This window comes from Capra hircus, chromosome 24, assembly GCF_001704415.2.
Source record: "Capra hircus breed San Clemente chromosome 24, ASM170441v1, whole genome shotgun sequence".
NCBI classification, from domain to species: domain Eukaryota; kingdom Metazoa; phylum Chordata; class Mammalia; order Artiodactyla; family Bovidae; genus Capra; species Capra hircus.
Window position 1 is genome coordinate 33,563,247 of NC_030831.1, and position 13,174 is coordinate 33,576,420.

Consider the following 13,174-nt stretch of genomic DNA (forward strand, 5'->3'; position numbering starts at 1 on the left):
GGGTTTAAATCGATGATCTGGGAAGATTCCACGTGCCATGGGGCAACTAAGCCTGTATGCCCTATAGCCCATGCTCCACAAGTAGAGAGTAGCACCCCCACTGCCACCACTCACTGCAACTAGAGAAAGCCTGTGTGCAACAACAAAAACCCAGCACAGCCAAAAATTTTAAAAAAAAAAAGTAAAATTAAAAAAAAAGAATGTCTCAGTTTTCCCCACATCACCTCATGGCTCCCCTATAACTGTATCTCAGACTACAAGCGGTCACCTTCAGAGGTCCTGGGGGAGCTCAGGAGGGGTCATGGAGGCCTGAGGGGTCAGAGGCCCCATTAACAGGGAGCCCCAGGCTCCCTCACTCCTGGGGTCCGCCCAGTGCTTTTTAAGACTGCCTCCACATCGAGGGGTAGGCAAGCTGGAAGTAGAAGAGCTGGATGAGGGCAGGACCCATGAATCATTTAGAAATGATTAACCGACATGGAAGTCAGGTGATGGGAAGGACTCATGGGTACTTTCAGGAGCATGTTGGAGCTCAGTCCTCTCAGAGTCTGTGCTGAGGGGAAGGGTCAACATGGAACCGTGCCCTCCGGAGAGGACAGGAGGAGCCCCAAGCGGACTGAGGTATGGCAGGTGAGAGCCAGGCACCTGTGATGTTGGGGCTGTGGGGCATGGATGCCACCAAGAGGAACCCCGGAGGGCCAGCCACCTCACTGACACCTGCCAGCCTCGCAGTCACAGGCACCTGGAGCGTCTCACTCCGTCTCTCCGGCCGAGAGCACATTTCCACAGGTCTAAAGGGCTGCGGAGAGCTTTGGAAGAGCCAGGAAACCTGGACCCTAATTGTGTCTCTGCCTTAGTTTGCTTGTTAGTGAAATGAGACTTGGGGCTGGGGAGCCTTTCTCTTTTGAAGATCTGATTCCCTTCAGGTGGGATGAAATGACCATCCTTATTCCTGCTTTGAGAACATAGAACTGAACCTGGGGCAAGAAAAAACGGGGGAAAAAAATAGGGATTTGGTTAAGGTTACAAGGGTCGGTGAGCACAGCCAGGAACAGAATTGCAGGTCACCGGATTCCCAGCCTCCTGCTTCCCCACAGGGTCTCCTGTAGGGGTGACTCAATGCTTTAATCCAGAGCGGGCTGGGCTCCCGGCTCCCATGCCTGCAGAGACAGACCTGTGGAAACTTTGCAGGCTGTTAGGCCAAACGGGCTGGATTGTACACAGAGGAAACCTAATCCCCGTCTCTGGTTCTGCCCCAAGAATGTGAGCTCATCAAATCTAATGAAGTGAAGGCGCGTATGTCTGTGAAATCTGGCCTTAGGTATGTTTAATCAGTTCAACCCGCTTCTAAGTACACCTGTCAAGACACTTATGTAATGCCTGCTGAGACCAAGGCACCTTGTTTGAGTCTGTTCGGGAAATACAGAGACGCCCAAGATGGGACCCCTCCCTCTCAGGGCTCATGAGCTGGGTGGGAGCCACACCCCAGAGCCCATAATAGAGGTCAGATGGCAGGATGGCACCCGACACCCCTGAAAGTACAAAGGAGGAGATACATAGAGGTCAAACCCCTGGAAGGCCAGTCTCAGGTCCTCTTGGGAAGTGAGGGCTCTTTCAGGCTTTATTCCCAATGCATCTCTTCAGTGTAGATCCCCTTGTTTTGGGGGACTTCTATTCTGCAGCCTTCCCCTTGAACAGCAAGGAGATCAAACCAGTCGATCCTAAAGGAAATCAACCCTGTATATTCATTTGGAAGGACCAATGCTGAAGGTGAAGCTGTAATACTTTGGCCACCTGATGCGAAGAGCCAACTCATTGGAAAAGACCCTGATGCTGGGAAAGATTGAAGGTGGGAGGAGAAGGGAGCGACAGAGGATGAGATGGTTGGATGGCATCACCGACTCAATGGACATGAGTGTGAGCAAACTCCAAGACATAGTGAAGGTCAGGGAGGCCTGGGGTGCTGCAGTCCAACTTAGCAACTGAACAACAACAACCCCTTTAGATTCTTTTTTGTTTAAACTTCTTATTTTACTTTGGAGTATAGCTGACTGACAATATTGTAATTGTTTCAGGTGGACAGCAAAGGGATTCGACCATACATTTATCCGTTCTCCCCCAAACACCCCTCCCATCTAGGCTGCCACTTAACATTGAGCAGAGTTCCCTCGGTTCTTACCTTGAACCTAGGGGCCAGTCCACACCCTCTGACTTCATATGATGAGTGTTTCCTTGGAAGTCTTTTCCTAACAGTTTGTTTTGCTTGAAAAAAAAAAAAAAAAAGCTGAAGCTCTGCCTTGGCAAACACCAAGCTCCAGAAGTATTATAGGAGGGAGCAGGAGATACTGTCCTCCAGATTTTTATTTTCTTTCATGATTTACCCAGATATCTCCCAGATTTATGTACCCACTCCCCACCTCCAGGGAAATGATCTCATCATAGCTCCTTGGCATAGCAGAGTTTAATGGGTTTTTTTAACTTTTGATGTTTTTATCCAGAGATCACTAGAAAACAGAGGTGAGATAGAGGTGTTGTAATCACTAAAAATTGACTAATGTTTGTAAAGGTAAATTAAAAATGTCACAGAAAATAGCTACTGGCTATAGGAAGATAAGTCTCACTTTAAAAAGTCTGTTTTCTCCTTGCAGCGGATTTTTAGGATTCTTTCTCATGTTCAGCACCATGAAGCTAAAAAGCCTTATGGCCCCGGGGCAGTGCGCAGCCTGGATTTTCTTTGCTAAGGTAAAAGGGAGGGAGAGGGTGGAGAACCCATCTCAGGAGCTCTTGTGTCCAGGGTTCTCAGAGCCCATGTGCTTCAGGTTGGTCTTCGGGGACTCATCTCTAGTTACTGACCCTGAATCTGATCCTTCACTTTTTTGGGGTACAGTTTCTGAGGGCTTCTGCCTATGTTAGTCCTCCCTGGTGGCTCAGACGGTAAAGAATCCTCCTGTCAATAGACACAAGTTTGATCCCTGGGTTGGGAAGATCCCCTGGAGGAGGACATGGCAGCCCATTCCAGTATTCTTGCCTGGAGAATCCCATGGACAGAGGAGCCTCGTGGTCTGCAGTTCATGGGATTGCAGAGTCAGACAAGACTGACGCAACTTGGCAGGCATGCGTGCATGGTTGATTTACAATGTTGAGTTTCTGCTATACAGAAAAGTGAGTTAGTTATACATATATCCACTCATTGTTAGATTATTTTCCCATATAGGTCATTACAGAGTATCGAGTAGAGTTCTCAACGTGTGCTGTGTAGTAGCTTCTTACTAGTTACCTATTTTGAGTATAGTAGCGTGTACGTGTCAATTCCAGTCTTCCGGTTTATCCCTCCCCTTCCCGCCTCGGTAATCATAAGTTTGTTTTCTTTGCCTGTGAGTCTATTTTGTATATAGAGTCATCTGTATTATTTTTTAGATTACATATACAGGTGATATCATATCATATTTGTCTTTCTCTGACGTACTTCACTTAGTATGAGAGTCTCTAGGTCCGTCCATGTTGCTGCAGATGGCATTATTTCCCTTTTTTATGGCTGAGTGATATTCTGCTATGTATATGTACCTCATCTTCTTTATCCATCCTCTGTCAATGGACATTTAGGTTGCTTCCATGTCTTGGTTATTGTAAATAATGCTGCAGTGAACACTGCTATGCATGTATGGGAAGAAATACATTTAACTAGACTGGGAGGAACTTTGGGGGAGTAGGAGAAAATTGGGCACAGAAGAGTCAGTTTATAGGAGTCCCTAAAAGCCAAGCCACAGAGACCATTGTGGACTTTTGAATGAGACTGACCAAGGGTATTTTTTTTTTTTTTTTTGATGCACCTCATGGCTTGTGGGCTCTCAGTTTCCTGACCAGGGATTGAGCCCGAGTCATGGCAGTGAAAGCCTGGAATCCTAACCACTAGGCCACCAGGGAGGTCCCCTGAAGGTAATGTTTTAAGCAGATTAATAAGGTGACAGTGCTTAAGACAGATTGGAAATGACGTCCAAGCATTTAGAAGAGAGGAGAATCAAGGTAGAGATGGCAGGAAGAAAGGTGAAAGGTCAGACTTGACTTAGAATTTGATGGAACCTGAGTGTCCTGCATCTCCTGCATTGGCAGGTGGATTCTTTACCACTCAGCCACCTGGGAAGCCTGACTTATAATTAGAAGGAAAATAAATTTTAATTATACAATTTGTCCTATAACTGGTATGTGATATGATATAATTAGCTAACAAAGACTCAGATCATTTTAGAACAGATTTGAGGGATAGTTTGGACAAAGGAATGATGAATATTGCTGTTTGTTATTGTTAGTCACTAAGTCGTGTCCAGTTCTTTGTGATCCCATTGACTATAGCCCACCAGGCTCCTATGTCCATGGGACTTCCCAGATGAGAATACTGGAGTGGGATGCCATTTCCTTCTCAAGGGGATCTCCCCAGCCCAGGAACAGAACCTGCATCTCCTGCATTGACTGGTGGATTCTTTGCCACTGAGCCACGGGGGAAGCCCAGTGATGAATATGGAAGGTGACAAATGGCTCCAAAGTTTTTGCTAGAGACGAATGAGATCTGTGGCCTTAATAAACAGAAATGGGGGTGATTATGAAAGAACATCCTTTAGGAGAAAGCTGGCAATATCTACTTTAGACAGATGTGTATAGTGATAAAACATCTGCATGGAGCTCTTTTGTGGGGTGAAATGTAGGTGAGTGTTCAGGGATTTGTCCATTTGGGCTTCGCCTATAGAAAGATGCAGTTGAAATCAAGAAAACCTATCCATCAAGAGAGTGAAACCTATCCACTAAGAGAGTGAAAGGATTTGAGGCGAGCAGAGCAGAGTCCTAGGACTTAGCCTGGGAGAAACTTAGATACCAGGGGCCAATAATGAGCAGGAAAGAAAAGTCATAGCTGGAAGGTAGAGGGGATCAGAGAAGTTCAGAGCAGGGAAGTCTAAAGGAGAATTGTAAGGAGTAAAGCAGAATGCCACCCAAAGGTCAAAGGGATCACACTGAGAAGAGTCTAGAGCAGACACTTTGCTAGGCTATGTGGAAACAGTTTTAGGAAAAGGGCAGGAGTGGGAGGGGGGCAGGGGGGATCATAAACACTCAACAATACCTAAGATGTGGAGAGAAGATTGTGACTGGTGGTGGGCAGAGCTAATGAAGATAACTTCTTTTCTAGGAAAAGAGGGACTTGGGCGAGCTTCAAAGTAGAAAAGGAGACACCCTGATACAGAGATTTCATGATGCTAGAGAATGAGGAGAAATTTTGGAAAATAAGTTTCAAAGGGAAGTGGAAGGAGTGGGGGGAGGGGAATGTAAGACCTTTACCCTGGGCTTTACTTGAAGGTAGAGGGCTTCCCAGGTAGCTCAGTGGTAAAGAATCTGCCTGCCAGTGCCAGAGATGCTGTAGATGCAGGACCCATCCTTGGGTTGGGAAGATCCCTGTAGGAGGAAATGACAAATCAAGCCAGAGGAACCCAGTGGGCTACAGTCCATGGGGTTGCAAAGAGTCAGACATGGCTGAGCACACATGCACTCATGGGAAGGTAGACAGGCTGTTCTCTGAGTCACGTGGCAGAGGAACTGGGATTCCCGGGAATTCAGGGGAGGAAAGACTGACTTTGATCACGATGCATTGAACCCTTTTAGTCCTCAGTTTTTTTGTCCATAAAGCAAGGGATCTGGACCAGAAGATAGAAAGATAATTAAAAAACATGATTCTGACAGGGAATGGCTCATACTTGGGACTAAATGCTGATGGCATCTACATCCAATTGTAGGATTATCTATTATGAAGATCTGCTGGGAACCATATCATTGATTGTCAGTGCCTACTTAGTAAGATGTGTGCCAGATTTTAAAAGTCTTTCATAGAACTGATCAGAATAAAGTAGCAAGCCACTTAGCCATCGGACTTTCTTTCATCTCTATTATCAAATTCCATCTTCTCCTTGGGAAGATAATGTATAAAGGCCATACATACATTATGTATAAAGGCCATAAGATATGTATAAAGATTATACCAGAATGTTCATCTGTGTTCTTATTTAGAGTCTTTGTTATTGCTTTTTGTTGTTGCTGCATGCATGCTCAGTCATATCCAACTGTTTGTGACCCCATGGACTGTAGCCCACCAGGCTCTTCTGTCCATGGGATTCTCCAGGCAGGAATACTGGAGTGGGTTATCATGCTCTCCTCCAGGGGATCTTCCCAACCCTGGGATCAAACCTGTGTCTCCAGCATCTCCTGCACTGGAAGGCAGGTTATTTACCACTAGCACCACCTGAGAAGCCCCTGTGAGATAATGCATGTAAGGATAAAACACAGAGTGCTATGCAAACACAGAGCATGGTGTAGAATCGCTTAAACCCTGACCAAGACTGAATTTATGAACTAGCTCTGAGTCCCAGCTTGGCCATACTTTCTAGGTGTGTGCTTTGTTTTCTCATCTATAAACAAATATAATAATAATGTCTACTTTCAGAGAGGGTTGGATAATATTTAGACAGCCCTGGAATAGTGAGTGTTGAGCAGCTGATAGGCCCTCCTTGGCCCTGTCGACCCCTGGTTTAATTCTTCCACCAGATTAACCCATGCTTTCCTGAGTCTGCATTTCCCATTTGTATTTGCTGGTTCTAGATTGTGAATTGAGTTGGGAACTGCATGCTCCAGGCTCTGCTCAGAGATCAAAGCCCAGGAGAATAGACTCTCTCACAGCATATTTCATGAGACACTGCCTAACAAAGATGCAATTGATGTAACATTCACAATGTTTTTCTGCCTATATAAAGAGTCATTGATTCAGAGCAGTTGCTGTGCCTGTGAAAATGTGTGTTTTTTGGTCTCCGTGGAGACCACCTCTGGCTGTTCTGTGACCACCAGACTTAATTATACACTGGGGTTGCCAAGGGAGCCTGCAGAGTCTCCATAACAACACATCCTTGTGTAGTAAAAGGACCGCAGTCCTGAACTGTTTTCCATTTAGGAGTTTCTCTTAAAAGAGTTGAGAAAGTTGTGCTGGGAAGTAGCAGCCTTCTTTTGATTTATCCTTAGGAAGAACTCTTGAGTGGATAGGAATTGTTCTGACTTTTGACCTTCTCTTGCTCAGGGTGTTTGGCCAGGTCTCGGGAGCGTGACCTGGCATCTTCCTTTTTCCCAGTCACATGTTGACATTTCTCTTGACCTATTGCCAAGATATTGAACTGAGAAGGAAGCTTGGCTAAGTGAGTTTCAACGTGTTCTAAGTATAGGATGAACTTGTGAAAATGTCCTCAACAGATGCTGTGATGGTTTGGTGTTTGGAATTTTCAAATGTCTCCTAAGACCATGGGGGAAATGCTTGCTGTTTCTGGTAGAACTGCAAAAAATGAAAAAGAAGAAGCAGCCTCGTGTCTTTTATAATGGAATCACACAGATTTCATAACTTTTAAATAACATAATTTTTTCCCATCAAATTTTTTTTTTCTGATGTATTTGCAGGAAAGTTTCAGAGCTTAACATGAAGTCATACCTTGAACTTCTGAGAAAGTGACAAGTAAACAAATCCTTCAGGTTCTGGAATAGATGTAGATTCAGTTTCTGGTGCATACATGCTTGTTTGCACACACACACACAGATTGCAGAAAGGTCCTGGAAGTACAGTTGTGATCCCCATCACACTTCGCTCTGTTCTAGTCTACACTGAACAGTGTTAGTTCTCCTCTGTCTTCTACTTCCTACTCTGTTACAACTCTTACTTTTTTTTTTTTCCAGTTTCATACAAATGTAACTGTCACATGGCACGGTATTAGTTTAAGATGTGCAATGTGGTGATTTGATATTCATGTATACAAATGATCGCCACAATATATTTAGTTACATCCCTTACCTCCCATAGTTACAGAAAATATAGATTTGCTTTGTGAATTTGCCTGTCATCCTTCTCCATGTCATTCTGGTTTAGTATATGTGCTGCTGAAACAAACACTGTTACTTCTTTTTCCTTATCATCATCATCCCCATCATCTTCATCACCATCTGTTGGTGTGGAGAGCCTGTTGCTGTCTTTCCTCGCTTCCTAGGTGGTAAAAGGTAATCCCCAAAGAGAAGGTTACTCCCCTCAGTTGATTACTGGTATTGCGTGCTCAGTCATGTCTGACTCTTTGTGATGCCATGGACTGTAGCCCACCAGGCTCCTCTGTCCATGGGATTCTCCAGGCAAGAATACTGGAATGGGTTGCCATTTCCTACTCCAAGGGATCTTCACGACCCAGGGATCGAACTTGAGTCTCCTGTGTCTCCTGCATTGGCAGGCAGATTCTGTAACCACTGTGCCACCTAGGAAGCCCTTCCCCTCACTTTGGGATTTGCATTTCTTCCTATTTTCTCAGCTTCTTTAGACTCCTCACTCGTTCTTCCTGTCACATTTAAAATCTCATTTGAACAGATTACTTTCTGGGTAGCAGTTCATATTTCTTTATTTTCTTCCTCAAGCTGTTATTCAGCACCTTGATGTGTTCTGGAATGGTCTGATGAAAAGAAATTATTCAACCCAAAGTAGCTGTAGCTTTTTTTTTTTCAATTTTTCTTTTTAGCTGTAACTTTTATGTTGAAAGAGTGCGCTTACAAAATCTAATCATGACTGTTTCCTAATTAAATCATTTTTCTTTTTCACAGTCTAAGTGGCTAGGGCAATGAGAAAAAATTTTTCATGGAAAATGGAAACTTAGAGGCAGCAGCATAATTTCCTTTACAGTCTCTAACTGGGCAATAATAACATGTCTATGTCTTTCCATGACATCACCGCTGAGGCGATGGGAGCGTGAAATAGCAAGTTCAGAAGCTGCTCTGTGTTTGTTGAACTATATGGAAACAGTCAGCAAGAAGCTGGTTATCTGGGAATTATTCGTTTATAAGCAAGGTTTTCCCAGAGGACACGTGAGAGGGGAAATACAGTTTTGGACTGAGAGGGGGGGAATTAAATTCCATTTCCTTTTGTCAAAATAATTCCTAGGGAAGTGAGTGATGTTAATGGACATTTTGCTATTTTGGATAAGGTTGTTGTTTTTTCTTGTTTCCCATTATGAACTCCTGATTTTTTTCTGGGCTATTTTTAGTGCTATTGATCATCACAGTGTTCTCTGCTGCAAAAATGTGATAACGATTCTGGACTTCTCAACTTTTGACCTGAATGAATTTGCTTTAAAGGAAATACCCGGAATTTCTGCCCATATTCTGACTGCAAGGTTTATAGGAATTCTGTCAGTATCCAAGATAATTTATAATACCTACCACCCTTATGGCAGAAAGTAAAGAGGAGCTAAAAAGCCTCTTGATGAAAGTGAAAGAGGAGAGTGAAAAAGTTGGCTTAAAGCTCAACATTCAGAAAACGAAGATCATGGCATCCGGTCCCATCACTTCATGGGAAATAGACGGGGAAACAGTGGAAACAGTGTCAGACTTTATTTTTTTGAGCTCCAAAATCACCGCAGATCGTGACTGCAGCCATGAAATTAAAAGACGCTTACTCCTTGGAAGGAAAGTTATGAGCAACCTAGATAGCATATTCAAAAGCAGGGACATTACTTTGCTGACTAAGGTCTGTCTAGTCAAGGCTATGGTTTTTCTTGTGATCATGTATGGATGTGAGAGTTGGACTGTGAAGAAGGCTGAGCGCCAAAGAATTGATGCTTTTGAACTGTGGTGTTGGAGAAGACTCTTGAGAGTCCCTTGGACTGCAAGGAGATCCAACCAGTCCATTCTGAAGGAGATCAGCCCTGGGATTTCTTTGGAAGGAATGATGCTAAAGCTGAAACTCCAGTACTTTGGTACCTCATGCAAAGAGTTGACTCATTGGAAAAGACTCTGATGCTGGGAGGGATTGAGGGCAGGAGGAGAAGGGGACGACAGAGGATGGGATGGCTGGATGGCATCACGGACTCGATGGACATGAGTCTGAGTGAACTCCAAGAGATGGTGATGGACAGGGAGGCCTGGCGTGCTGCGATTCATGGGGTCGCAAAGAGTCGGACACGACTGAGTGACTGAACTGAACTGAACTGAAATTAAAGTTATTGGCAATACAAAGGGCAGTTAATTGAGAAAGTTTACAAGGCCTCTGCTGTGGGAATAAATTGGTGTTTCCTTGGTTCATTGTGGATACAATAAATGATGGCTGAGTGAATGCTGATTTTATGCATCTTTGCAGGCTTGTGCACTCAGATCAGAAGTGTACAATTCTGCACATTTCTTGTAAAGTCCCTTCCACTGCCCCCAGTTATGCTCTTATAATGTATGTGCCTCTGTCTTTAGCTGTGCCATTAATCCTGTTTGAGTTCATTTTTCCTTATGAGGATCTTTTGTCCCAGTCATTAGATCCAAGTTCCCCAGGGTGTGGCTGGACACAAGGTAATTAGCAGGGTGTACGTCACCATCTGCATGTGCCCAAACCAGAGGGCAAGCTTCAGGCCTGTGTCATTGGAGAACGAGCTGGCAGTCAGAGCTAATAAAATAAAGCAGTTTTTGGGAAATCAGAAGGAGCAAACTTTCATTATGGGAAAGCTAAGTTTTTTGTTGTTGTTTTGTTTTTTAAAATGTTTGGCTGTGCCAGGTCTTACTTGCGACCAGGGATGGAACCCAGGCCCGCTGCATTGGGCGCTTGGAGTCTTAACCAGTGGACCACTAGGGAAGTCCTGGGAAAGCTAAGTTTTGACACGTGATAATAGAAAAGAATGACATGTGGATTTGAAAAACTTAGTAGACATCTACTTGGTGCCATTTGGGGCAAATAACTTCTCTCTCCCACAGTGCCTTAGAAACATCCTGGTGACCTGGCCCCCCAGAGTCCCCAAGTACCCCACTGGATCTTGCCCCATACTTGTTCTCCTGTTTTATCCCCCAAAGTGGAATTTACCTAAAGTTCCAGTGGCTCAGATGATAGAGAATCTGCCTGCAATGCGGGAGACCCAAATTCGATCCCCAGGTCAGGGAAGATTCCCTAGAGAAGGGAAAGGCAACCCACTCCAGTATTCTTTCCTGGAGAACTTCATGGACAGAGAAGCATGACGGGTTACAGTCCATGGGGTCTCAAAGAGCAACTAACATGCCTGAGCAACTAACATCGCATAGTCATTTGCTCACTTTTTTTTCTCTTGAAAATGCCCTCCCTTACAAAAACTAGTCCAAACTTGCTTCCCCCACCCCGCCGCTGCCCCCTCACCCCGACTCTCTATCGGCACTTTAAAGTGACCCAGTGGCTCTTTAGGTTAAGATTTCTGATGTTGTTTCTGTTTTTCTCTAAGGCAGTTCAGTATTGAACACAAGCTGTTATGTGACACCAAAACAGCCAGTCTGTTAGTCAAATGTGTGGCAGAAAAGGCTTTTTACAATCAACAGTTAATTGCCTGATGTTATGTAAGATGTACTAAGTCGCTTCATTTGTGTCCAATTCTTTGTGACCTTATGGGCTGTAGCCTGCCAGGCTCCTCTGTCCATGGGATTCTCCAGACAAGAATATTGGAGTGGGTTGCCATGCCCTCCTCAAGGGGATCTTCCTGACCCAGGGATTGAACCTGCATCTCCTGCATTAGCAGTTGGGTTCTTTATCACTGGCGCCATCTGGGAAGCAGATATTATGTAAGCTAGACCACATTTGACCACGTGTTAGAACACAGGTGTAATTGTATTTGATTGTTTCTGTGCACACCTGGGGATTTGGGGTAGTGATTATGAGAAGATTATGACGGGAACAGGCTGTCTCTGGCTACATTCCCACATCTGTCTTCTTGTCATGTGACTTCTGGGTGTGTTGCAGGGGATACAAGGAGGCACCCCTCCTTCAGTTATTTGAAATGAACTTCTTTGCTAATGTCTTGAGTGTTCTAGCTATCTGTGAAGGACAGAACATATCAAGTGTATTCCAACGAAAAGGGAAATGGAATAATTGCCAAAACGTTCCCTCTCAAAGTGTTGAGCTCCCAAATCCTAACAATCCTGTATTGTTTATCTTAAAAAAAAATTTTTTTTTAATTAGAGTATGGTTGATTTAGGGCTTCCCAAGTGGCGCTGATGGTAAAGAATGTGTCTGCCAATGCAGGAGATGCAAGAGAAATAGGTTTGATCCCTGGGTCAGGAAGATCCACTGGAGGAGGGCATGGCAACCTACTCCAGTATTCTTGCCTGGAGAATCCCATGGACAGAGGAGCCTGGAGGGCTACAGTCCATGGGGTCTCAGAGTCGGACGGGACTTGGCATGCACCTGAGGACATGGTTGATTTACAGTGTCGTGTTAGTGTCTGCTCTACAGCAAAGGGAATCAGTTGTGCCTGTATTAACATATGTATCCACTCTTTCTTAGATTTTTTTTCCCATAGGCTCCTACAGAGTTTTTTCATTTATTATTTCTTATTGAAGTATAATTACTTTACAATGTTGTGTTAGTTTCTATTATACAACAAATCAGCTCCATGTATATATGTATTCCCTCTCTCTTGAACCTCCCTCCCACCAAATCCTAACATTTTCAGGGTGCACAGAGAGAAGTAAACAGCTCTGGCATGGTCAGGTGGGAGCATACGTTTGGCAGTTTGGAACAGGAGTAACGACACTGCTTACGGTAGGGTTTATAAGATAGGAGTGCAAGCCTTGAGGTGGTGAGCACATCGCTGACTCTCACCTGAAGGGAAAAGCCAGCCCAGTTCTGAGCCCAGGGAAATGGTGTGTCTTCTACTGGTGTATCCCTGCTCTGACATCTGAGCTGAGCTTCACCATGTGAACCACTCAGATCCAGTCAAGTCCTAATGCATCTTTTGTGAAGCCAGTCACGCTTATTCTTATTTTCAAGTTATGCTTAGACAGTTGACTGTTCACTCTAAGAATTATATAATCATGACTCCATTTCAATACTCACACCTCCTATGAGGGTTTTCTTTTCCCTGAAAAAAAATTTTTCAAGTTGCTCTGTGGGAAGTTGATATATTCAACAGAGATTCATAGAGTGACCTGTCACAGTCCAGGCTGAGAAGATGAGACAGCAGAGGGAAGTGACAAAGAGCCCAGCATTTTGGAGACAGAGGATTGGAAAAATATCCCACTCTCCAACAATGTAACTGAAAAGATTCCTTAGCCTCTGGATGTATCAGTTTTCTCATCTGTAAAATGGGAATAATTGTACAACTTTCACAGAAATATTACAGGGATTATA

The 13,174-nt window shown here is 44.2% G+C and overlaps 1 protein-coding gene across 3 annotated transcripts in view; it reads left to right on the top strand.

Annotated features, from left to right (window-relative positions):
* Positions 1-13,174, top strand: part of TMEM241 (transmembrane protein 241) — a 115,761-nt gene that overhangs the window by 70,700 nt on the left and 31,887 nt on the right. For 2 of the 3 annotated variants that reach the window (XR_001917184.1, XM_005697049.3), the window contains exon 13: positions 2,646-2,739. Coding sequence is in view for 2 of the 3 variants with exons in the window: in XM_005697049.3 (XP_005697106.1) it covers positions 2,646-2,739 (94 nt within the window). In the remaining variant the exon portion in view is untranslated. Of the gene's footprint in view, positions 1-2,645; positions 2,740-9,089; positions 9,345-13,174 lie in introns of those variants that run through there. The other variant, XM_005697050.3, reaches the window with a different exon arrangement.